Here is a 25,844-nt window from a genome sequence, read left to right as displayed (position 1 = left end):
AAAGTCAGAAGCAAAACTCTGAACGTCAACGCAAAAGAAGGAAGCGCAAACAAGGGGACGTAAACGAAAAACGAGGGAGCGTAAAGGGAAAACCAGGAAGCGTAAATGAAAAATGATGTCATCAAGGACAAACATTTTTCTAAAGTCTTAATTTTTGTTTGCACTTCAAAAAGTTTTGCTTGAAACTAAAAGTTTTGTTTACACTTCAAGCAATTTTGCTTGAATCCTTTTAGTTTTGTTTACGCTTCAAGAGGTTTTGCTTGATTCTTTTTGGCACAAATCTGATTCCATAGAGCTGGCCCACTGTTCCACGGCCAGGACGAAAACCACACTGCTCCTCCTGAATCCGAGATTCGACTTCCCAACGGACCCTCCTCTCCAGCACCCCTGAATAGACCTTTCCAGGGAGGCTGAGGAGTGTGATCCCTCTATAGTTGGAACACACCCTCCGGCCCCCCTTCTTAAAAAGGGGGACCACCACCCCGGTCTGCCAGTCCAGAGGCACTGTCCCGGATGTCCGCGCAATGTTGTAGAGGCGTGTCAACCATGACAGCCCCACAACATCCAGAGTCTTTAGGAGCTCCGGGCGGCTCTCATCCACTCTCGAGGCCCTGCCACCGAGGAGGTTTCCAACCACCTCAGTGACTTCGACCCCAGTGATAGGAGAGCCCACCTCAGAGTCCCCAGACTCTGCTTCCTCAAAAGAGGACGTGTCGGTGGAATTGAGGTCTTCGAAGTATTCCCCCCCACCGATTCACAACGTCCAGAGTCAAGGTCAGCAGCACCCCATCCCCACTATACACAGTGTTAATGGTGCACTGCTTTCCTCTCCTGAGACACCGGATAGTGGACCAGAATTTCCTCGAAGCCGTCCGGAAGTCGTTTTCCATGGCCTCACCGAACTTCTCCCATGTCCGACTTTTTGCCTCAGCAACCGCCGAAGCCGCGTTACCTGTCAGCTTTCTCCGGAGTCCCACAGGCCAAAAAGGCCCGATAGGACTCCTTTTTCAGCTTGACGGCATCCCTTACCGCTGGTGTCCACCAGCGGGTTTGAAGATTGCCGCCGCGACAGACACCGACCACCTTACGGCCACAGCTCCGATCGGCCGCCTCAACAATGGAGGCGCGGAACATGGCCCATTCGGACTCAATGTCCCCCGCCTCCCCCGGGACAAGGGAGAAGCTCTGCCGGAGGTGGGTGTTGAAACTCTTTCTGACAGGGGATTCCGCCAGACGTTCCCAGCAGACCCTCACAATACGTTTGCCATCTTCCCCCACCAACGGAGCCAACACACCACCAGGTGGTGATCAGTTGACAGGTCATCATAAGGGGTTTTTGAGCCGTGCTTAGTCTGGCCCCTCACCTAGGACCTGTTTGCCATGGGTGACCCTGCCAGGGGCATAAAGCCACAGACAACATAGCTCCTAGGATCATTGGGACACGCAAACCCCTCCACCACGGTAAGGTGCCGGCTCATGGAGGGGGCTCAAACGACTAATGAATGCTAAAGTTTTTTTTCGGTTTTCTTCCACGTTTGAAGTTTACGTTTATTGTAACCCACCTATCAGGTTAAGTGAGATAACAGGTAATGAATCTTTACATTTAGATTTCACAAACTTGGACTAGCATCAGAAGAACCCAGATTCTTATGGAGTCATATGTTTGAGCAACAATAATGACACAACAAAGATTGGCAGTTGCGTAGCAACGAATGTATTGTTACAACATGTAAATAAACAATTGGTATGAAAAATAATAAATTGGTAAAAAAAAAATGCGTGCACCAAAAAGTTAAATCAGTCCTTTTAAACTCAAATCGTTGGGGCCCTTTTTTCTAAATCTTTAAAGTTCACTTGTCCTGTGTGACTGTCTGTCACATCCTAGAATAAATCCAAAAGATGTATGAAATGTTTGTCCTACCACTACCAACCGTCCAGCAGGGAATATGAAGTTGTGTTTGTGTGTGTTCTCTCTCCTCAAAGGTTCTAGGGTTAGCTTGCCATCCAGATGAGATCCAGAATCGTTGACTGGTCCTTAGATTCGTCCGTAAAAAAAAAAAAAAAACTGACCTAAAGACAGGGTCGCATTTGTATCAATCTACATTCAAATCAAAATTACTAAAGGCTTCAAATATCAATACAATGTGCTACATATTGTCCAAAACCTTGTAATTCACTCCAAATTCTCAGTTTCTTTTGTTGTACAACAGTTCAATATCAATCAATTATTAAGAGTAAACATATTGAGTTAAATGTGTTTCAAATTGAAATACTGCTAGAATCAGTAATTCACAGTAGGACTTGATCATATATCATGGTAGGTAACCATAGACATTCACATATTGTTTCATCACTAAGTGGTATAAATTGTCCAAAACATCACACATACAGTAGAGCTTCTTAAAATTAAATTGACAAAATGTAAATAACATCACATTTCCATATGAAATCAGCTTCAATAAGAGATTTCAAAACACTAGCGTACTTAATTACTCTTCTTATATTATAGGCCTTCTAATATATTGGAGCGTTGTACTAAAAATTCACCTCTTTATCTGCATCAGTTCACAGTTGGAAATTCACAAATTCACTCACAGCAATCACATTCTAAAACAAAACGTACAAAAGATTCCCCTTTCGTTTAGCAACTAAGAATGTAATTTAATCTATTTCACAGCTTATTTTATACAGTTAACTTGTTTTAACAGGCTATTAGAAATGGTGAATGGGTGTCTAAGTAACAAGACACATTGCTCACCGATGTCGTATGCATCGAAGGCTGGGCGCCGTCGAACGCTCTCACCACGTAAAAAGATGAAAAATGGAGGGAAGAAAAAAAAGTTCTCCGGTGTACAGTACTGACTCCGGTCCAACCAGCTCTGGAACTAGCTACTGCTCAAAACTGTATTCACTAACAGTAAGCAACAGTAAGCGTGTCTCAAATCAATTTTATCACAAAATAAAGCTTACAAAACTTTCTACTTGTCTCGTTGGTTCACCTTTTCGTAACTGCGTCACGTCACCCACGTGGAATGCAGCTGGCGTGGGCTGCTCTGCTGGGTGAGCTGGTCTTGGTAGCGCTCAGGAGTCCATCAACAACTACAAGTAGCAACAGTGGTGGATGAGCTGACCAGAATCGAGGCAAAATTGCTTGAAAGCAACGGGCCGAATGCAAGCCGATCTATTCTTCTGGAAGCCACGTGTGAAAGCTGATCCGAGGTCAGCGAAGACGCTACTAGTGAAAGAGAAAAAATGTGCTTGCCTTGGCTGCCCGCCTGGCGGGGTGGGCCTGCTGGTGGCGTCTGGGGACCGATTCACCAGTTCCAAATGATTGGGACTAGCCGCAATCTACACACGGTGTTGTGGAATTTTCAGCAGTTAGGCGAGATGAATAAAATAGTCTGGAAAACAATTTGTCTTTTGGGTTTCTTGAAATTTGAAGCTTCAAATATACACAAGTCTAACAGAGCAGTGTACAAAATAGTGGTCTGTGAGAGAGTGCGCAGAAAGACGAAAGCAAGGTTCTTTTAGGAATTTGGGAGGCGAAGGGAGGGTCAACTGGGCAGGAAAACATGCAGTCTCTTCCGAGCAAGCTTATCAGTCAAAGTCACTTTGTTATTCCTTCATGTTCGAAGAATGTACAGTCCATAGTGAAACAAACTCCAGGTTTCCATAATACAATACAGTAGAAACTTATGTTAATACATGTTAAATAATTATTTTCCATAACATTCCCCCCTTTGGATCATACATTGATCCATTAAAATAAGAAGACAGAAAAGACAAGGTGAAAGAAAACCCCATCCAGTTTCCCACCCCAGCCATTGATTAAGGGATTAAGTCATCAACCACCTCTAAAAAAAAAAAAAAAAATGCTGTTTTTCCGGAGGACAGACCCACCTAAATAATACGGCAAAAAATAACAAGATAAAAAAAAATAAAAAAAAATAAATAGATACACAATAAAATAAAAATAAAAAATACGTGAGAAGAAGAACCAAGGCCACTGATACCAGGATGGCAACAACGGCCACACATGCTTCGCAAACAGAATCATCATCGGAAAGGTCGTCAGGGAGCGGAAACGGAAAGTCATAGACCTCAACACTGGGGGACACAACTTGATTCACAGCCATTGTAGTCGCAAATAGACTTAGAGACAAGAGAGAGACAAGGACCTAATTAAAGGAAGGAGGCACATAGTAAAGCAGCAGAGCACAATCCCAATAGCAAGGAGCGGAGCCAGCACTTTCAACAAAATAGAATACCAGGGGCCAGATGTAAGCCAACGAAAGGGGTCAAAAGAGGCACCCAGGGTCATTTGACAAACATATTGTTGAAGAGAAGTAAAATTCTGAAGCGCCAACTGAATAATATGGCCAAAGCCAGTATGGTCAGGAACAAATATACAAGTCTTACCAATAACTTAATAACACATCCACACACCCCTGACTAACAGTCAACAAATCCAGAATGTGCCTGTGTTGGAGAACCATAGCCCGGAGGGCAACAACCTCCTCAAAAAATACAACAATAATATCAACTAGAAAAATTCCCGCGGAAATTTTGGATGTGACTGCTGACTCTTGCAAGGTGGAAAGCCGAATGCACTGGTCCGTTCTAGGTCACTTCCTACATGTTAACTTAGCATTAGGATTAGCATGCTAAGCTAACATTAGCATTAGTGTGCTAACTTAGTATTAGCGTGCTAACTTAGCATTGTCATTAGCATGCTAAGCTAACATTAGCATTAGCATGCTAACTTAACATTAGCATGCTAACTTAGCATTAGCATGCTAACCTAGCCTTAGCATTAGCATGCTAACTTAGCATTAGAATTAGCATGCTAACTTAGCATTAGCATTAGCCTGCTAACCTAGCATTAGCATTAACATGCTAACTTAGCATTAGCATTAGCATGCTAACTTAGCATTAGCATGCTCACTTAGCATTAGCAATAGCATGCTAACTTAGCATTAGCATGCTAAGCTAACATTAGCATTAGCATGCTAAGCTAACATTAGCATTAACATGCTAAGCTAACATTAGCATGCTATCTTAACATTAGCATGCTAACTTAGCATTAGCATGCTCAGCTAACATTAGCATGCCAACTTAGCATTAGCATTAACATGCTAACCTAGCATTAGCATAACTAAGCTAACATTAACATGGTAACTTAGCACTAGAATGCTCACTTCCTGTTGATTTCAGGTCACTTCCTGTTGAAATCAGGTCACTTCCTGTTGAAAATGGGTCACTTCCTGTTGAAATCCGGTCACTTCCTATTGATTTTAGGTCAGTTCTGGGTCACTTCCTGTTGATATCAGGTCATTTTTAGGTCATTTTCTGCTGAAATTATGTCACTTCCTGTTGAATTTAGGTCTGTCTGGGTCACTTCCTGTTGAAATTAGGTCTATCCCTGTCATACCTAATCAATTGGCCAAGATGGCCGCCACTCAGGGGCCGAGAATCCTGGGTGCACCTCAACAATTGGACAAGATGGCCGCCACTCTGTGTGTGCGCAGTGGTGCTGAAGTCCCTGGCCTAGCGAATCAATTGGCCAAGATGGCCGCCGCTCTGTGTGGGCAGTAGTGTGAGAATCCCTGGCCTAACCAATCAATTGGCCAAAATGGCCGCCGCTCTGTATGGACAGTAGTGTGAGAATCCCTGGCCTAGCCAATCAATTGGCCAAGATGGCCGCCACTCTGTATGGACAGTAGTGTGAGAATCCCTAGCCCAGCTAATCAATTGGGCAAGATGGCCGCCGCTGTGTGTGGGCAGTAGTGTGAGAATCCCTGGCCTAGCTAATCAATTGACCAAAATGGCCGCCGCTCCATGCGGGCAGAGGCCGAGAATCCTGGGTGCACCTCAACAATTGGCCAAGATGGCCGCCACTCTGTGTGGGCAGTAGTGTGAGAATCCCTGGCCTCGCCAATCAATTGGCCAAGATGGCCACCGCTCTGTATGGGCAGTAGTGTGAGAATCCCTGGCCAAGCTAATCAATTGGCCAAGATGGCCGCCGCTGTGTATGGGCAGTAGTGTGAGAATCCCTGGCCTAGCTAATCAATTGGCCAAGATGGCCGCCGTTCTGTATGGACAGTAGTGTGAGAATCCCTGGCCAAGCTAATCAATTGGCCAAGATGGCCGCCGCTGTGTGTGGGCAGTAGTGTGAGAATCCCTGGCCTACCTAATCAATTGACCAAAATGGCCGCCGCTCCATGCGGGCAGAGGCCGAGAATCCTGGGTGCACCTCAACAATTGACCAAGATGGCCGCCACTCTGTGTGGGCAGTAGTGTGAGAATCCCTGGCCTAGCTAATCAATTGGCCAAGATGGCCACCGCTCTGTGTGGGCAGTAGTGTGAGAATCCCTGGCCTAGCTAATCAATTGGCCAAGATGGCCGCCACTGTGTGTGGGCGGTGGTGGGGAAATTCCAGGCGTAGATGACAACAAGCAGCTCTGATTGGCTGAGGCAGTTGCTGTGCAGAAGTGAGAGAGTGGGCAGAATAGCTCAAAAAGCACCATTTAAATAGCAGTTCATTACATTACATTTCATAAACAAAAATATAATATTGTGCTTTGATTTTTTTTATTAAACGAAAATAGGGAATGATCTGAAGAGTTTAAAATTCGAATGGTTTTAATTGATCAAGAAATGTGGAAGTTAAGCCATAATCAATAAACTGAAAATAGGTTACTGTCACTTTAACAAATATGCGCATTCACGCACACACATTTCGTAATTACCAGGTGCGCGAAAATTTTGCTTCAATTGAGTTCTATGAGAAAGCGCACACCTCGAACAAAAGGCTCTCACGACTCAACGGTTTAAGATACATATTTCAGAAATGCCCCGTTAGAACGGCAAGGGTTTGGGGAACGCAAGCATGTTCTCATTTTTTAAATCGGATGAAAAATGACCAAATTAGAGCAGGTTGAAAACGTGTGACTTTTAAAAAAATGACAAAAAAAGGCGGCGAAAATAACATGGGGCTAAATGGGCGAAAAAGTGCGACTTCCCCTCGCTTGAAGTCAAATAAAAGGTGCTAAATGACACCTTTGCCGCACAAAAGTGGGTTTGTCAGAAAGAAGACCCTTGTGACTACAAAATGTCCAAATTTGATGTTTAATGAGCAAATATTGTGACCACGGTGACGAGTTGAAATGAAATTTTTCGAAAGAATTTTTTTTGTCTCGCCACTCTAACGCTGATTGCCCCACTCTAGCAGACGCAATACACACTAATGTAAAAAGCCTTTTTTTCTTCATTTCGCACCCTGTCTTTGAACCCGCACAGGAGGGAGCGCTTACATTTCTTAAAAAAAATTTCAACACAGAGCTAAAGATGGGAAAAATTGCAACAAAATGAGCTAAAAATCGTCTCGGTCGGTCAATGTATGTGCGCGTAGCGTAGCTTCGAAAAAGGTGTTAAATTTGTCGATGTTTTTCCCCCCTTCTCCATTCATTCCTATGGGACTTTTTGGCGGGGTTTTTGGGAAATTGTGTTGCCATGGTAACTCGAAATTCCGAAAAAAAATGGTTCCCCGCCGAGTCAGATCGAGACGCATCTTTTGATACCTCACTTGTGCCGGTACGTTCAACGGTACAGCCCGCATTTTTTCTGAAAAATCGGTGGAATAATAAAAAAAAAAAAAATACTCTTTTTTTTCTGGATACTAATATGTGACTGCTCCGCAGCAGTAGCTTTGCTACTGCTTTGCGGGCAGTGACTGCTCCGCAGCAGTAGCTTTGGTACTGCTTTGCGGGCAGCAGTCACATAATATGTGACTGCTCCGCAGCAGTAGCTTTGCTACTGCTTTGCGGGCAGCAGTCACATAATAAAAATATTTAAAAAACTACAACAGAGCACAGCGATTAATTTCCACATGAGAGCGCACCTCATCCAAACCCACCTGTGGAAACATAGATTGAAAAAATTTTTGCACCCCCACCCCAGATCCGAAATTTCCAGGGGACGCCTGGGTCTATCGTCATCCCAGTACTATCCATTGAATATGAGGACAAAACAGTAGACCGCCTGGAAAAGCACCATCCGTTTGAGCCTTTGCAGGGACCAAAAGCAGCGTGTTTCGCTGCGCCTGTTGCAACACGCGATGGCTTCTGTGCGTTGCCGTGTGCTGGAGGTTAAGCTAGCTGGGCTAGCCCTTTGTCTGGCAGCCGCGCCCGACGGAGAGTGGAGACCAGGAAAGAGAAGCAGCGAAAAAACGGAGCCAAAAGAGCGAGCCAAAAAAAAAAAAGATGCAAGCAGGGAGCGTGCTTTTAAATTGGGAGGGCGGCGGCCTCCACACCAGGTGGTCCCGACTGACCAAAGTGGAAAGTTACCATCTTAGAGAGGGTTTTGGTAGAGACTAATCAGATTGAATCTGGATCCCATGTTTGTTGAGATTCTAAGGTCAGAATTCAATCAATGCAACACGTACAATTGAATACCTCAAATGAAATGCTACCTCGCTTACACTGTTAAAACGTGCATACACATGAAAGTTTAGTGGAGAATCTGCCACTGCAATGGAACATTTTCATGACATTTCATGGAGTCAACATTTCACAAATGGCAAACAACATTTCATAATTCATTGTTCTGTTGCAAAATAAGAAAGTCAAGTTTCTAAGAAGGCTTTTACTGTTCTGACGTGTGTGTGTGTGTGTGTGTGTGTGTGTGCGTGTCAGTCAGAACATGTGTGGCTGTTTGTGGGGGATATTCTTGTCCTCCCCACCCCCCACGGTTGCATGTCCAGAGCACAGGAGTGGAGTCCCTTTGGAACTGAGGTTGCAAAAATCTGCAACCGGCCGATAATCGTTACAGATCCTCCCTTTGGCGATGGAAACGTTCTTCGACAGAACGTTTCGGTCGGCACTTCTAGACGTGGCATCGGCAGGTGGACAGGTGAAGCACAACAATGCAGTTAGCAGAGTACAAAGTTGGTGCAAAACCACCCCTCCCCTCCCTTTGCTAAAGCTCGACTCGGCAGTTGGCTGTGATGTTATCTTTCCCTCTAGGTCTACACTACGTGTCGTGTATAGAGTGGAAGGGGAAAGGAACAGACGCAACAGGAGAAGAACACGAGAGTGAAGATAGAAGTCCTACAGTTGTCTATCCTAAGGGAGAGCAACTGTAATCTTGTCTCGAGGCCTGTGTAGGAACGTCATCTCAATGTGACTGAAAGGGAGCACTTTCGGTCCTGACTATGACTTTGGGTCTTTCTAGGGCAAAAGAAAGCTGTATTCAGGGAGCATGCAGGCCAAGAAGACGTTATCATAGTTGAGCTGTTGATGTATCAAACAGATTAGTGCAGCATGTCAAGTCTCAGCGCGGTCACACCTTGCGTGTGAGCGTGCTCAAGTTGGGACACCGAGAAAAAACAAAGTCTTGTGGTTGGTTTGGTTCAGCTTAGTGTGATGCTAGGCAGATTGAGGACTAGCGTAGTCCTTTTGGTTGTTTTGTCGGGAGACGGTAGATTGGTCATTTGTTTGCTACGCGTTGTTAGGCAAAAGGAATCTAGGTCGTGACTCGCGTGTTTCGCCATTTTCAAGCTAACGGTATTTGGACTAACAGCGTTAACAGTTAAGGTTTTTATTTTAAATAAGAAGCTAATAAAAGCAGCAGCTAAAAGCACATTTCTTACAAATCGCTATAGTCGTTTGGGGAGTCTGCTGAAGTTCATTTGAGTCACTGTCCACTTTCTAGGATGTTTTTTTTTATGCTCATTGTGTCATAAGTATGAGTGCGGGTGTGCGAATGGGTGAAGCGCAACTTGAATTGGCTATTCAATGGCGTTGCGGCAGTTAGATTTAGCACTAGCCATTTTAAATATGTCATTAGTTAAGTCATACACAACAGCAGCAAAAATGTGTTAGCCATTAGGCGCCAGGGTGTCTGAAACCACTGTTTGGAAAGGGACCGTTTGGGTCCTGCATCAGTTGGAAAGGCAAATGCACCCATAGGTGCCTGATGGGTGGGAGCCAAAAGCTCCAAGTCATCTTGTGGATGAACCACAGGAAGAATCACAGGTGTATCTTGTACCTGCTGATGATGGTCAACAAAGATGGGCGAGGTTCAATTGTAACCAAGAAAGTGAGGTCATGGAGGTTGACCCTGATTGGCTGGTCCAGTCCTGTTGTGATGACCTCCCTTTGACAGCTATGTGTCATGTCATGGGCGTATGATGTCATGACCCCCCCTTCGGCTACGTGGAGCCACGAACGGCAGAGGTGTGCGGTCCACGGAGGAGCAAGAAGAAAGCCCATGACAGGAAGCAAAAGGTGGACACCAAAAGCGAATGTCTTGGCATGAACAGGTGAGCCGTCGACAGGCGAACGAGGAAGGCACGCGGCGGCGGTGAGCCCCAAAATGAGCAAAAGCAAGAGAATATCAATGGACTGCAAGTTCATTGAAATCCTATAAGTGTTGTTGAGCACAAAGGCTGACAAGAAGAAGTGCTGCACGCGCGAAAGCGGGGGCAGTAAATGGCAGGACAGTGGCGCGCACCATCTGCATTGCAAGGGTGGGCAGGGTGGGTAACAAATTGCGCCAAGCAGATTGCAAAGAACAACCACTGTGTTGTTTGGGTTGTTCGATGACAATTTCAAGTGCGATTTCAAGTTCAAAGTCCGCGGTGAAGCTGAATGGTTTGCTTCAAGAGTGAGGACAACGGCCTCAATTTGTGTCATGCGTAGCTCAGAGGTGCAATCCAAGTCGCGTTCCGTAAGGTGGCAGAGTTGCACACCCTGAGTGGGACGTTCAACTTGGCCGAGGGGAGAGCTGGTGTTGCGAAGGTGACCTCTTGAGGGCATCTCGGGGGCAACAGGCATGGTCCCCCCTTGAGCTGGGTGAGAGTCCTGGTGTGAGTTTTGTACACTCCGAACAGGTTCACAAGAAGTCTCTGTTAGGCTTACCGCATAACAATTGGCAGTTTTGGTCAGCGGTGCTGCTGGCAGAGGCTGCCGCACCTGTGACCAGATTTTGCGTCGGTCGTAATCTATCAGGGGCTTGAAGCGGCCCAGCAGATCTTGACCAATGAGGAGCGGGACTGATTCCACAGCAGACACGTACACAGGGTGGACCAATTTGTGTGGTCCAATCGTCCAGAGTAACGTTGCCATGGAGTCTAGATGGGTGTTAGTCAGTGCAAATGCACCGATCTCCAATGAGCAGTGGTTGAGGCGGAGCATCCGGCCACTGTTCTTCAGCGTGGCTTGAAGTTGGTTGAAGAGCGTTTTGGACATTACTGTAATGTCAGCACCAGGATCAACCAAAACGTCATAGTCTAATGTTTGTTCAAGTGTCGTCCTCAAATAGAACTTAGGCGATGCACCTTTAATCTTGAGGTTACCTAAGAGTTGTTTGAATGGTTGATTCGACTCGGTAACAGGTGCACTGGCAGAAGGCAAAGAAGGTGCTGGATCCAGCTGGACTGAAAGAACGGTGTTGTCAGACACCTCTGCCTCATTGATGGCTGTCGGCTGACTGTCGTTGGACAATTTGCACAGCCCATCAAGAACTTGGATGGGGGCTCCTGAGGACTATTTGTGCGGGGAGGTTTCTTTTTGCGAGGTTTTGTTTTCGCAAAGGGTTTCTCCCGTTCACAACTACGGTTGGAGCTATGACTCAACCGCGCAGGTGCACTGCGGCCGTACTGGTGCTTCTGATGAGAACCATTTTGAGGCCGTTGTGCAGGATTTGATGGGGAAGCGGCGATGTCATCGTTGCTTTGCTGTGATTCGGACTGTCGTTCGACTTCGTCTGAATCACCTGCAACATGGTAAACAGAGGATTCCACTGATTTAGCAGCGTTTTTGCGTAAAAACACAAATGCCTTGGGTGCAAGTTCACATAGCTCTAGGCTACCTAGCGTGCTAGGACAAGTTGTCACGCCCAAGAGGCGGCTTGTGTTTGGGTGGAGGTTGTTCAGAAAGAGTGTTTTGAATTCTACCTGTTCTTCCATGTTGGGTTCATTACGATGCCCAAAGTATGCCTTGCGTAGGCGACTATAATACAGGCTGGGTGATTCTTTTCGGCCTTGTTTTACTGACCAGGCAGCAAGAAGCATTGCTGATACTGGGCCATCAAATTCACGAGACAATGCGTGACACAGTGCTCGATAATCATTCAAGATGTGGATCGGCTGGCGGTCGATCCAATCACTTACTTCTCGAGTGGACGTCAATTTCATGAGGTAAATCTTGTCATCCGTTGTTGCCTGTGGGAATCTCCTCAAATGAAAATCAAGGTCTTTGAGGTACACAGAAGTGTTATCAGAGCAATCTTGTTTTGGCTGAAATTTCTGAATGTGCTTGGCAATCGTGTCTAACTCTTTTGTAGACATGCCTGGTTGCGCCACATGATGAAGTGAAGAAGCATCTGCTTGTTGAGCAGGAGAAGGAAGTTTGGCAGCAACTGGAGACACACAAGAAGGCGTGGCGCCTAGCGGGTGTACCGAAACCGGAAGTGTGCTTCTTGGTGAAAGCACAGAGACAGGTGAGCTTGCTCCTCTCAGTGACACTGCAGAGGGTGGGCGCCCCCGTGTGTGTTGAGCGGCACTTGGAGACGTGCTTGCCATGGAGCAAGTAGGAACCGGAAGTGGCACAGGTGGCTGAGAAGCAGATCCAAGATTTGCAGAGGAAGTCTGCTGCACATCAGACAACGTGGCAGCGTCTGAAGAAGGAACAGGTGCGTGCACCACAAGTGGATCAAAATGCAAAGGAGAGTTCACCTGAGACAGGTCCTGAACGGGGACCTCCAAAGCAGTGGTTTGGGACGGCGTCAATGGACACCTGGTGTTACCTTGTGGGACTTGCTGCAATTTTGATTCAGCCTGGGATGACTCGTCATCCTGGCCAGAACGGCTGCTGCAGTTGACGGAGTTTTTCTTCCGTTGCCATCAACTCAGATTTCAAACGAAACGTCTGCCTTTTTCCTTCGGTGCGTTCATTTTTCAAAAGTGTAATCTTTTGAGTTAATTCCGCAATTTCATCATTCGCGAGAGCTAGCAAGTACTTGTCAAATTCACGCTCAATTTGGAGATCAATCCAATGAGTTTCAGTGTGCTGATTTGATAGTTCTGCAATGCATTCTTTTAGCTCACGAATTTCAGATGTGGCATTATGCCAATTTTGTTCATGCGTGCGGGCAGTTTGTGTACTCACTTTGAGTTCCTGTGTCAATTTTGTAACTTGGTTTCCCAAGTCCACGCGGTCAGATTCATGCAACCATGCTTCCAACTCGGTTAGCTTGCTGCTAACTTGGGCATGAATTTGCTGTTCTGCTGTCAGAACGCTTTTCACTTGTTCGAGTTCATGGTCACTCAATTTCCACCTAGCCACTAAATTCACCATTAGTCGGCTGAGGATTTGTGCCATATCTTCGTGGGTTAACGATCCTTGTTGAGCGTCGCAAACGAGTTGCACAATGTTGGTGTCAAGAATCTCTGCGCTAGCGCTGGCTGTCGCGTCGGCATAGCCTGGAATGAGATTGTTAGTCACAGTCGCAAGGAAATTTTGCAAAGCATCCATGGTCAAAAGTAGCGTTATGATATCAAAGATATACGTAGGCTCACTTTACTCAATTTGGAAGGACTACTTGTTAGCCTATTAGACAATGCTGAAAATCCTTAAAGATTGGCTTTTTGGACTCAATTAGTTGATTCAAAATGTTTTACCAAAATTATTAAGGCACAGATTAAAGGATGGTATTCAAATATGTTACCAATTATTTTAAATGTCAATGCATCAAATAATTGAAAACCCTAAACAAAATATTGTGTTAAGCAATTTAGTCTGCTAAATCACTATTAACCACAGCATACATTTGAGGTTACAGGTTTTAGGAAACAAAAGTCTACTGAGGACAGTGCTAATCGTTACAACAGACATTCAAGATGAACTGAGCCTGCAATGTCTGGGATAGTATGGGATGAATGGATAACGATAGAAATCAATGACTATTCTAAATAATGTATATGTTTAACCTTCCTTTTGTGTTAGGGCGCTTTAGATTTTAAATGCACATAAGTACTACATACATTTGTTTACAGCCTCAAAACTTTTTGTCAGTAACTTCTATTTAAACAAAATCATTAAAAAAAAAAAAAACGTTACAAAATTATAGAATGTTCTCGTGAATATTATATCTGTTGTGTTGTTGGGGTCAGTTTCGAGAGTACATGTCTACAGTTTATAGCAAGCAACAATGAGAAGACTTATTGCAAGCCAAGCTTTGGATCATATCTTTGCTGAAAATGAAGCACAGGACACACAGCAGCACAGCGACATAGAATATTTCTGAGGAGGAAGATGATGTGGGGTATCAACCGGAAGACACAGACACATCTGGTCAGTCTGATGAGGAGGTAACTGGTGCTGAAGTTGCTCTTGGTCTTCATCAAACATTCAGATCCAAAAGTGGCAGCATCTGTTGGAGCTCAGTAACTCCTGATGTACTGTACATGGCAGGGCAGCAGCTACCAATGTCATCAACATGACCCCTGGGATCAAAAGGTTTGCTGTGACAAGAGTAAGTGTCATCAACACGTTTTTATATTTTTGTGTATATTTTTGTGGCATTGTCACAAAAAAAAAAAAAAAAGACAATGCCACAAACTAAAGGAAAAAAGTCCATGGCACCATGTGGAATGACATTGATAAGGAATGCCTGGATGCGTACATTGGTCTTATTTTTCTCGCGGGAGTGTACAGATCCAACAATGAGGCCACTGATAGCCTCTGCTGTTTCATACTGTCCACAAAATGACGAGTGTAATATTGATGTCCACTCTTCACAAAGATACAGCTGTGTCATGAGGAAGTGACAAAAAGCACAATCATTCATCCTGAACTATAATAAAAACCAAGGCAGAGTGGAAAACCTGGACAAGCTGACTGCCACCTACACTTGTCAGCAAATGACCAGAAGATGACCAATGGTTGTGTTTTGCATCCTCTATGTCTCTGCATACAAATGCATTTGTGTTATGGACCCATATTCACCAAGCGTGGAACTCAATCAAAAAGAACAAGAGAAGAACAAGGAGAACGTTTCTTGAGGAGCTAGGAGGGAAGTTGAACAAAGCGAAAGTGCCCCCCGAAACCCAACCCCCGCAGTCTTGGTCAGACAGGTGCTGAGCTCACCCAGCACACCATCCACATCCACAGCAAACAAAGAGCATCAGTAGGAGCACCCTTCTCAGCCAGTCTCCTGAAAGGATTGATTCTGTCCTCTTTCATCTAAAAACTGCTTCAAACATCAAAGCGTATGTAGGGATGGAAGAATGTTGATTTGTTGTGATTGTATTGGTGTTAATGTTTTATGTTTGTTTTTTGTTTTTGTGTTCTGTAAAGCGCTTTGTGACAGTTCAGGCTGTTTGAAAGCGTTATATAAAACTTGAGTTGATATGAGTTGAGAGCCCTGCCTCAACATCAACCACAATAGCCACAGCCACAATCCCAGTGAGACAACCTGATTCTAAAAGAAAGACATATCAGGTCATCATATCAGGTACCTAACAAGGACAAAAAGACAAACACATTGTGCTTCACCTGCAAAAAAAAAACACAAAAAAAAAACCTCTGCAAGGTAGACACTAAAATTGTCACTTTTTGCAGTACATGCATCTAAACACATATACTGTACATTCATGCTCTTGTCCAGATGGGCTGTTTATGAGAGATGTTGCTACAGTAAAAGTGTTAACACTAACAACTACTGTGCTGATTAAACGGGAGAGCATATAAACAGCAGATCGGAATGCATCACGTCAGGGGCAGACTGACCCACGGTGGTACCGGGGAAATCCACGGTGGGCCACCGGCCCGGCCGGTCCACGAAAAAAATAAAATAAATAAAATAAAATAATAGATTTGAGAGAGATTAGATTTAGATGGAGCGTGCGTGAGAGAGAGAGAGACGTAAAAGACTTTAATGAGCGCAGCTAGCGAGGTCATGGGAGTATAGCATTTTATTTTTACTATTAAGTGCAGTGAGTGGGATTCAAATCTATTACAAATTCCTTAATTATTTGGTTCCCTAGTGATCATTTTGCATATATTCAAACAGATTTAAAAGCTTTTAAACAGAATGTTTTTTGTGGTATTTTTAGTTCAATATAAATGTCACTGGCAGCACGGTGACTGACTGGTTAGCACGTCCGCTTCCAGTACTGAGGACTCGGGTTCGAGTCCAGGCTCCGGCCTTCCTGGGTGGAGTTTGCATGTTCTCCCTGTGCCTGCGTGGGTCTTCTCCGGGTACTCCAGTCTCCTCCCACATTCCAAAGACATGCATGGCAGGTTAATTGGGTGCTCCGAATTGTCCCTAGGTGTTGTTGTACCGTCGGCCCGGGCTAGCCGATGCTCATGGGAGATATGTCGGGAAGGGGGGGGGGACGCGGGCGGCTGTCCTCTCCAAGAGTGATCATATATTTTGCATCCCGGGTGTCGGAGAGTCTTCGCCTGTATTCGCTTTGTAGGAGAAGTTCCACAACTCAAAAGCTAGAAGGAAAAAGTAACAGAGTGCCGGGCCGAGATTCAAGCTGTAGACAAAGAGATTTATTTGACACAGACATACAAACAAGACATATATTCTGGCCAGAAGGGATTAGAAATCCGTTGGACAAACGGAATGCACTGGTTTATAAAGCCTGCAAAGTCCATCCCCCCAAACTTTTCCTTGGGCGTAACATCTTAAGGCAGCTAACGGTATTGGACAACTACAAAATGCAGTACTGGGTGCAGTGCTATTTTTTGACCATTGGGGGCACCGTTACTCCACGTAAACTTAGGCTCGCCACCTTTGGCCTAATTTAAAGCTGACCTCTGCATGAACTTCCTGGTTACGCAAGCTCATGTGTACCTTCCTGCTCATAAATCTTGCGGACAAGACATTTTTATGGCTTGCAGCTGGTGTTTGGCTCACTCACTCACATGTAGCACGTGTAGCTCACGTGTTCGGAAAACCCCTATCTCACAGAATGCCTTCAAGGCCAGCCAGAGCACACGTGATCGGAAAGCCCCTACATATATCTGCTGGGTCAGAAGAAAGGAAAATGTGTCAGAGCAGGTTTGGGTCAAACCAGGTGGCCTTGTACAGGGATGGGGGGCATGAATCTACATAGATAACTAAAATTATATACTTCATTCCTCCCTTTCATGATGTAAACACATCATGAACAATCAATGTCAAACACGGTCCCACCTATGTGTTAATCCCAGTAAATATGCGTGCATCAAAGTTAAAAAATTTCGAAAAAAATGGTAATTAAATGGGATCCACTGGTAAAACACACAGAGCATAGCTATTGTAGAATTTTCTTTTGAGGCAAAAACCTGAAAATGAGGCTAAAAATGTCCAGGTGTTGATGAGGTAGGAATGTTCAAAGTTCAACTGCGGCGATCGGTGGGGCAGTAAGGGAAGTGCTTTCAATTTTCTTAGGGCAGGGCTCATGCTGCCCCAATCATCAGTCAAAATATTCAGGCCCATTCTGTACAGTCCGGCTGATTATGATTTTGTGCTGCCCGGGGCTTATTGTGCCCCATAAGAACAGTGTATTGTGAAAATGTGGTTGGTGATATCTGATTGTATCAGAAGAAGGGATGTGTCAGAGCAGATTTTGGGTCAAGCCTTTTATAAGGGGACTGCTGGATGGGGCACCAGGTGAGTGATCCTGGTGGGGGTTTGGGGAAAGCTCATCTGGGGGTGTGGCATTTCTGGCGGTGGAGGGTCTGGTCGTGGTCAAAAAGGTGTGCCTGGTGGTGGTCGTGTAGACGTTTGCTGTTTGGCGGCTGCTCCTGGCTGGTTGGAGTTGAACACTTCTCAGCAGGAATTGGAGGTGACGACGGTGCAGGCGCTGAAGGGAGCGCTAGTTGAGGACCTCCGCACAGGGCTGCTGGTGGTTGCGCTGGAGGTGCCTGGGGCCCACGGCTGATTGCACCTGAGTCAGTTGAGGGCTCACAATTGGTATCACGGGCTGCTATTCGGGCCATTCAGCAGCTGCTATCACCAAGTCCCCTAGACAAAAACCAAACATGAGAACTTTTCCCAATCCGTTGAACTATGTAAAATTTTGAAAATTATATATATATAAAAAAAAAATTCCTTACTTACATTCAATTCCCCCTTTTGACACATACGTCATGTGTCAACACAAACGATACCAGAAGACTCCTGGTACTCAGACTGGAACCAACTTACCGTCCACAGCCCGGGATCGGCACTCACGAAAACACAGAAACTTAACCTGAAAGCACTTACTTACTTATTACACCAAAAACACATTGCAACACAAACAAAACTACAATGGTAAATAGAAATCAAACCATAAGAAGCCATTTCAGACACAGATCAAATACACAAAGCTGGAAGGTGGTTCTTGAAGATCTCTGACCTGCAAGACCAGTCTAGCATAGGACAGCACAACATGTCGGAAAAACATTGATATCGCGATATTGGCCCATGCAATGTTTAATCTGGAATTTTACGCTTTGCAGAAATTCAACCAGTCAGACACCAACTAAAAAATGCAACAACCATCCAATAGTTGATAACTGAGAGGTAATTACCCTTAAATATATAATTAGTTCGCCTATTTTGGTGCATGAAAAGAATTCTTTTAATTCTTTCAATTCTTATATCAAATTATAAAAATGTCAGTTCTTCAGATACATGTTAAATTGCTATATTCAGCAGCCATATCGCATATCACGTTATTCCAATATCGTGCAGCCCTATTAACATCCATCATAAATAAATCAACTATCAATGACAAAAAAGCAATAAAACTGTAAGAAAATCGGGGTTAGGGAAAAAACTTCACAAATCAATCATGATGAGTCTGTTGTGCTGCAGGAAAAGGGGTTAAACAACAAAACAATATAAGTCACAGTCAGTCTGTCCCCGTCAGGTCTTCATAAAGTCAATAACACTCTTAACGTCATATAAAGTCGTAACAGCTCAGAAGTGGCACAATCATCCGAAGCCACATCATTAAAATTGGGCCTTCTCCATATGACTATTTTGTCAGTCAAATGGTGCCCTTAAATTGTCACGATCATAAACAATCCTATAATCAATATTAAAGTCAAATTTTCACTAATCCGCCATTATACTCAATTAGACTAGTCAGAAAATATACAGTTACGGGTGAGAGGCAATTACTCTCATATTGTGATCACAAACACCCTTACTTGTACTAATTATCATGGCCATATTGTGCATGCAATTGTTTCCTACTCCCATAGGCGCCTGCAGCTGCTTTCTTCTTCTCATTCTCACTCTTTTTTTTTCTTTTTTTTTTTTTCTTTTTTATTTTATGTGAGTAAACAAACAAACAAACAAACAAACAACACACTTCACAGACAAACAATCTCACAAATCACAACAGATACTCACATTCCAATACAGATAAGAATACACCCACATACAGGAGCTATAACCACAGAATTAAATCAGACATTTACACCCCACAGCTCCCCTTTCACTCATGAATATGAATACTATCCCAAATTTTTCAACATCAACCCTTTATTCATCTTCCCCACGAAGCTCTTGCAAACCTAACGTTTCACAAACTAAACTTATCCTAAGTTACTCTTTTCTAACTGTCGTCGTCACAGACTATGTAAAAAAAAATCAATTAATTTAAACAAAATGTTAACAAGGATAGCTCGAATACTCCAACATCGTTTTCATCGTGTTTCTTCTCAGAATCACTAACAACATCAGATTTGTCCACTGTAGTGCCTTTCAATGCTGATTCAATATCATACTACTTCAGACATCTCTTATACCACTATTTTTATCCAGATACAAAATATTCACTCCAGTTTTAGTTTATTATGGTCCTCTTTTTATGCAACAATCTCTTCTAGCCAAATTATTTAACATATATCAAAAGTATACTCTACGACATTTATCTGACTATTTTACATATCTTCTTCTTTTAGCTTTTTCCTTTAGGGGCCGCTACAACGAATCAGTTGCCTCCATCTAACCCTGTTTTCTGCATCCTCTGCTCTCACGCCAACTACCTTCATATCCTCTTTAACTTCTTCCATTTGGTCTTCCTCTAAATCTCCTACCTGGCATTTAAAAGCTCATATCTTCCAATATATTCACTCTTCCTCCTCTGGACATATCCAAACTATATATAAAATTCAAACATATTCAGGTGATTTGTTTAATCCTATGTGTCTCTTTTTTTTTTTTTTTTTTTTTGGTTCTGTTTAGCAGTAGAAATCTCACTATATTTAATATATATAGATTTAAAAAGTTCACCTTCAAATTCTAACTATTTTATCCATAAAGGTGTTAAAAGGGACTTATAACCTCAATCATTCAATTAAGTCTTTGCAATTTGACCTATTAATTTCAGCATATTTTTCGTCTAAGTTCTATAAGCTGCAAAATATTGCTATAGTTTATCTTACCCCATTAAATAGCTGCAATATATAAATATATTTAACACAGCTAAATCCGTATCTCCAATGTATGTCGGAATCACCACTATCATTAATTCCAAAAATTCCAATATTTTAACAGCTAAATCTAAATATAAAATTGAATTAAGCCTAAATAATATAAAAGTAGTCTCTCATAGTCTAAACGATACAGCCAAATTACCTAATTAAACCAATTTTTCTTATTTATTACATCTCAATAAGCTACAAAAGAGTTACACGAATTTCAATACTTATATATCTTAACCATCCACATTTATTTTCTATTCATTCTAATAAATTGTCTTAAAATGATGATTGATTTGATCATTAAAAAAATTCCTTCAATATGGTAACACCATACAATCCATACCCACTTGTCTAATGCGTCCTCCCAGTGTCTCCCAACCATCGTTCAACAGTTTTGTCCTCTGAGCTTTCATGAGTGTGTCCATCCATGCTCGGGTTTTGTCCAGCCAGTCCAGTTTTGTTCATCCAAGCTGCTCAGGATGTAACTGTAAGTCCTTTCAAAAACAGTTAATCACACCTAACAGGTGTTCATCATTGTCCTGTGTGTGACGTTGTGCCCCCCTACACAACAAAAGTCCTCCTTTGTTCCAGAGTTTTTCCAGACTGGAGTCACTCTTCCATTGTTCCATTTATGAAGAGATTTGGTCGACACCAGGATTTGCATCTTTCAATGGCCAAGGACTTGTACAATGTTCACATATAGGGACAAAATAAAAAATTGTAGGCTTACTCTTACAATAAAACTTTTCATTATGGATGACCAAGATATACTTGTCATTAAATATTACATTATTATATATTTTTTAGCATTTCTAGTGCTGTAGGTTAAAGTGTGAACTAATTAAATAATCACACAAAATTATCAGATTTGTCACATTATGACAGATGTTTACGTCAAAGTTAGCGCATATTATGTTTAAATAATAAACACAACTACATGCATTAACCGTAAAGCATTTAATATATATTTTGGTATAACTTTGACATTCAGATCATTTGTTTATGTCAAAACATTGGAGACATTTTTTCTCTTTTTCATTTATTATTTTGGATTTGTAAAAATAAATCACTGAATAAAAAAATAAGCATGTATAGTGGGTCAAAAAATATTGAAGACATCCTTATAACTCGAGACTTTCAAAAATTAACACATAACGGGTACTCTTCAAATTTGGCAGGCGGAAAAAATCTAATAAAAAAAAAAAAAAAAACCTCCTTAATTAAGTGATGAATTGGGATCAATCCAAACTAAATTTAATCGATTTTATCAAAATATAATTGTTTGACAGCCCTAGTCATCTCCATCAAGTCTATCAATCTAATGCTATATTTTCTTTATATTATTTTTCCTGCTATTTACCTTAACCTCCTCTCAATTCATTTGGTTCAGCACCTATTATCCTTCAAAGCGACTCCTGTAAAATTCATCATTAATAATTTCTAAATATATACTCAAGCATAACCTATCATTTCGTTATGCAATGGCTATGTATATATTTATTTATTTTTTATGCCTTCTTAGTCCCCTCATATTTTTCAAACTGCTATTATATCTACACTTACTCTTCTTATAAACTTCTACACACAGACTATTCCTTCCATAGATTATATATTCATGGTATTCAAACATCCTCGTTTCCCATCTCCCACTTCTGTAAGATTCCTATCACCATCAACTCTGACCTTTCACACATACACACACATACACCTTCTGCTGTCCCCCTTCCCTCCGCCTTTCTCTCTCTCTCTCTGTCTCTCTCTCTCTCTCTCTCTCTCTCTCTCTCTGTCTCTCTCTCTCTCTCCGCCTCTCTCTCTCTCTCTCTCCGCCTCTCTCTCTCTCCGCCTCTCTCTCTCTCTCTCCGCCTCTCTCTCTCTCTCCGCCTCTCTCTCTCTCTCCGCCTCTCTCTCTCTATCTCTCTCTCTCTCTCTCTCTCTCTCTCCTCGTATCATTCCTCACTTACGTTACAAATATTACTCTTAAGATTCCCCATTTTGGACCCTATCAATATCTAAAAATTTAAAAGTACATTTTTTTATTTTTTTTTTACATCTTCAATTTAATTTATACAATCAAATTAAACCATTTGAACAATCATCTATCAAAAAGACTACCACAATGGACAAATCTTTGTTTCATTTTACTTAATTTCTACAAAGCCTCTCATAAATCTTCAAAACGGCATCCAACTAACATTTCACATTATTTATCCTTCCTTTACTATAGCTGTCCTCTCTCCCTTTTATTTTCACTGTCAACATTTTTCTTTTGTTTACCGGATAAGCCTAGAATCAAAATTACACACCAACAATCCACATCAGCAACTAATCCTCTTCCTCCTACCCACTCCCCAAAAACAGTTAGCCTACAAAAGAAAAGAAATTTAAATCAAAGGAACAAAAGCACAAACACAACAATTTAAACATCTCCATCCAACTTGCAACGCAACCCACAAAACAATTCACAATGTGATTCACAAATCTTTTTTCGACACTATTCCCACTATCACACATTCCTTCCTTAACATGACCTGCTCAATACCAGCTACTCAGAAAAACACGCTTCAGTCTTTCACCAACCTGGCTCACACACACACGCATCGACCTTTTAACCTCCTCGCCCCTCACCCCGTGCCATGCACACTGATCTCTCCCCTTTGCACACTTTCCCTCAATTTTGCTCAAACGCCATTATGCAACACTATGCAATTTACTTCCAACTATCAACTTTTTACTTGATTGTCCGTCCTGGACAATTCACCTTTTATACAAAAGTCCGCTGCCTGCCAGCGGTGCATGCTTTTTAAGCACAGACCAAAAGATACTACAACAATAGCTCATCTTGAACTAGCCTCGTCCTGAGGTGTTATAGTCAGAAATACAGCAATCTTAATGACCCAAACCTTCCTGGCTGGAGACACTGCTTAGACACGGAAAAAAAATAAGGTCTTCCTCGACCTCCTGAATTGCACCAATCCTTGGTGTAATCCTTACACACAATATACTCCTTAGCCTGCTCTGAGGCCGAAAAACATAGGGTCACCTTAACCCGATTATCACAGAGAGTCCGCCTAGGACTAACAAATATACCAATACAACATCACAGAGAGTCCACCTAGGACTCACAAATATAACAATACAACTTTTTCTGGCCACCCTTTGGCCTTTAACGTCCGCCTTGGACGACCCTTCTTGGGATTTTAGAACAAAGCTGTGGCTCACCTTTAGAGCAAACAACACTTCTAGCCTAACCTTAGGCCCTCACATACACAAGAAGTACTGACCCACCCTGGGGTCGGAACACAGATTTGGCTCACCATTAGAGCTGGCGACTTGACACTTCTTATCTTATTTTTTATTTTTTTTAAACAAAAAGACGACTTACCCTTTGCGTCCTGCAATATCTCATCATTTTAAAACAAAATGACGACTTATCCTTTGCGTCCTGCAATATCTCAACATTTTAAAATAAAATGACGACTTATCCTTTGCGTCCTGCAAACGATCCATCTTAAACCACACTCGCAACAAGAGTTTTATCTGTTCATCTTGAACAGAACATTCACACTGTCGACTTATCTTGAGCCGTGCTCGTAGCAAGAGCATAAATTGCCTCTACATTTAACAACACGAAGACAAACAATATAGCCATTCATCCACTAAAGCTTTTAGACAAAATATGCATGCATTGTGTACATCTTAAATCCGGCCCTACACATTACAATCTTAATTTAATACAGTCAATACATAACTCTAACTATTAAAAATATATATATATATATATATATATATATATATATTTTTTTTTTTAAATCTAATTATACTTGTAGCGATAATTGGGTCGTCTTTTGGACGAATTAATAATCTGGACGTTACAGAGGTAAATTGTATTTACCTCGATAACCTCTGGGGCACCACGTTGACTTTGCTTTGGGTTAACAGGAGCAAACAACGACCAAAATCCTTCTTTCATCAGTCATTGATAATCTAAAGTCGCCACACTCGATATTCAGTGGTTCGTTGTACTAACAAAAGAATAATAATCCACTCGGAAACACAGATGACTTAGGCGGAATACAGTTCATAAAACATGCATTTATTTACGATTGCTACACTATAGAATCAAAATACTGCCTATCTAACTATTCAACCGTCAGAAGAAAAGAAATAAAATAAAGCGAATGAAAATAAGGAAGGAATGCGAATGAATAAAGAAACAGGGAAAAGAGAAAATTTTGACCTGCCAGATTTGTGATGTTTCAAACGTAAGTGGCACACAGTGGATACGCCGAGGTAGAAATCAAGCGCACTTACGAGAATTGGAGTTGCGTAGAAACAAACAGAAGTGGCGGCCTTTTTGACAAGGGGGAAAAATAGTCAATGTTCGTTGAAAAAGGCAAGAAAAAAAAAAAAAGGGTTTATTCCACAGGTGAGCAAAGGGAGCCACGCCAGGGGCCTGACGTAGTTGCGCGGCTCGTCCCTTGATTGGTTGGTCGACTTGGCGAGGTTGGTTCTGCCGGACGGCTGCCCGGTTCCAGGTGTTGCAACTCGGTCCGGAAGGCCAGCCGTTGGAGGTGAGCTGGCACCGCGGCGGGGCGCCACCGAGTAGCAGGTGCGGTGCGCGGCTTAGGTGCACAACCTTGAGTCCGGCGGTGCGTTGCAAGTGTACCCGGGACCGCGAAGGTCGGGCGGGTAAGCACCGATAGTGGAACAAAAAAACAAAAGAGTCTTTAGTCAGCGTTGTAGTTTGCACTTGCTTTGGCGTGGCGTGGAGCGAGGATCCGATCTCGTTAACGGATCCTGCCAGGAAAGAAAAAGGCCACGTGGTTTGCAGGTTTCTTAGGACAAAGAGTTCGAGCAGCCTGGGACACTTGCAGTTCGTGCCAGGGAGTTTTTTTGGTTGAGGCTTGTGAGAGCAGGAAGAGGGCAAGAGAGCGAGCGGGGGTCTGCTCGTCCTTTTTAAAGTCTCTGGGTGGGGCTTCAGCAGGTGATGGCACACCCTTCTGTTCGCTCGCGCAGACTTTAAGAGGAAAATTATTAAAAAGATTAATAATTTGGCATTAAATTTGGTCAGTCTGGCAAATCAGTTTTCCCACACAACCCGTTTAACACACACTATAATTAATGCATCATAAACTAACTTGTGAGGTAACTTCTACTTGTCTAATCTGACTGAGCTGAGAGATATTGATTATCTTGCATTCTTTATGGAGGACACATGAAATAGGATGTTCATACACACAAAGATATAACATGAATCATTCGTAGTTCAGTTGTCTGTCAAGAATTATCATGGTATAGATGTGTAAAATGCGGTTACTTATGTGAATTGTCACTAAGGATAGTTCCAAGTTTCGCCACTTGGAGGTG

The 25,844-nt window shown here is 42.8% G+C and overlaps 1 protein-coding gene across 5 annotated transcripts in view; it reads left to right on the top strand.

Annotated features, from left to right (window-relative positions):
* setd3 (SET domain containing 3, actin histidine methyltransferase) overlaps nt 1-25,844 on the top strand; it is a 412,972-nt gene that overhangs the window by 217,680 nt on the left and 169,448 nt on the right. The window contains exons 11-12 of one of the 5 annotated variants that reach the window (XM_077538343.1): nt 8,694-8,910; nt 9,024-10,504. The exons of the other annotated variants lie outside the window; for them this stretch is intronic. Of the exons in view, the coding sequence (XP_077394469.1) occupies nt 8,694-8,910; nt 9,024-9,142 (336 nt within the window). The 3' untranslated portion in view covers nt 9,143-10,504. Of the gene's footprint in view, nt 1-8,693; nt 8,911-9,023; nt 10,505-25,844 lie in introns of those variants that run through there. 5 annotated transcript variants of the gene reach the window in all.

Source organism: Festucalex cinctus, chromosome 12 (genome assembly GCF_051991245.1).
Source record: "Festucalex cinctus isolate MCC-2025b chromosome 12, RoL_Fcin_1.0, whole genome shotgun sequence".
Lineage (NCBI taxonomy): Eukaryota > Metazoa > Chordata > Actinopteri > Syngnathiformes > Syngnathidae > Festucalex > Festucalex cinctus.
The sequence above is the reverse complement of the archived record's forward strand: the minus strand, read 5'-3'. Positions and strand labels throughout refer to the sequence as shown.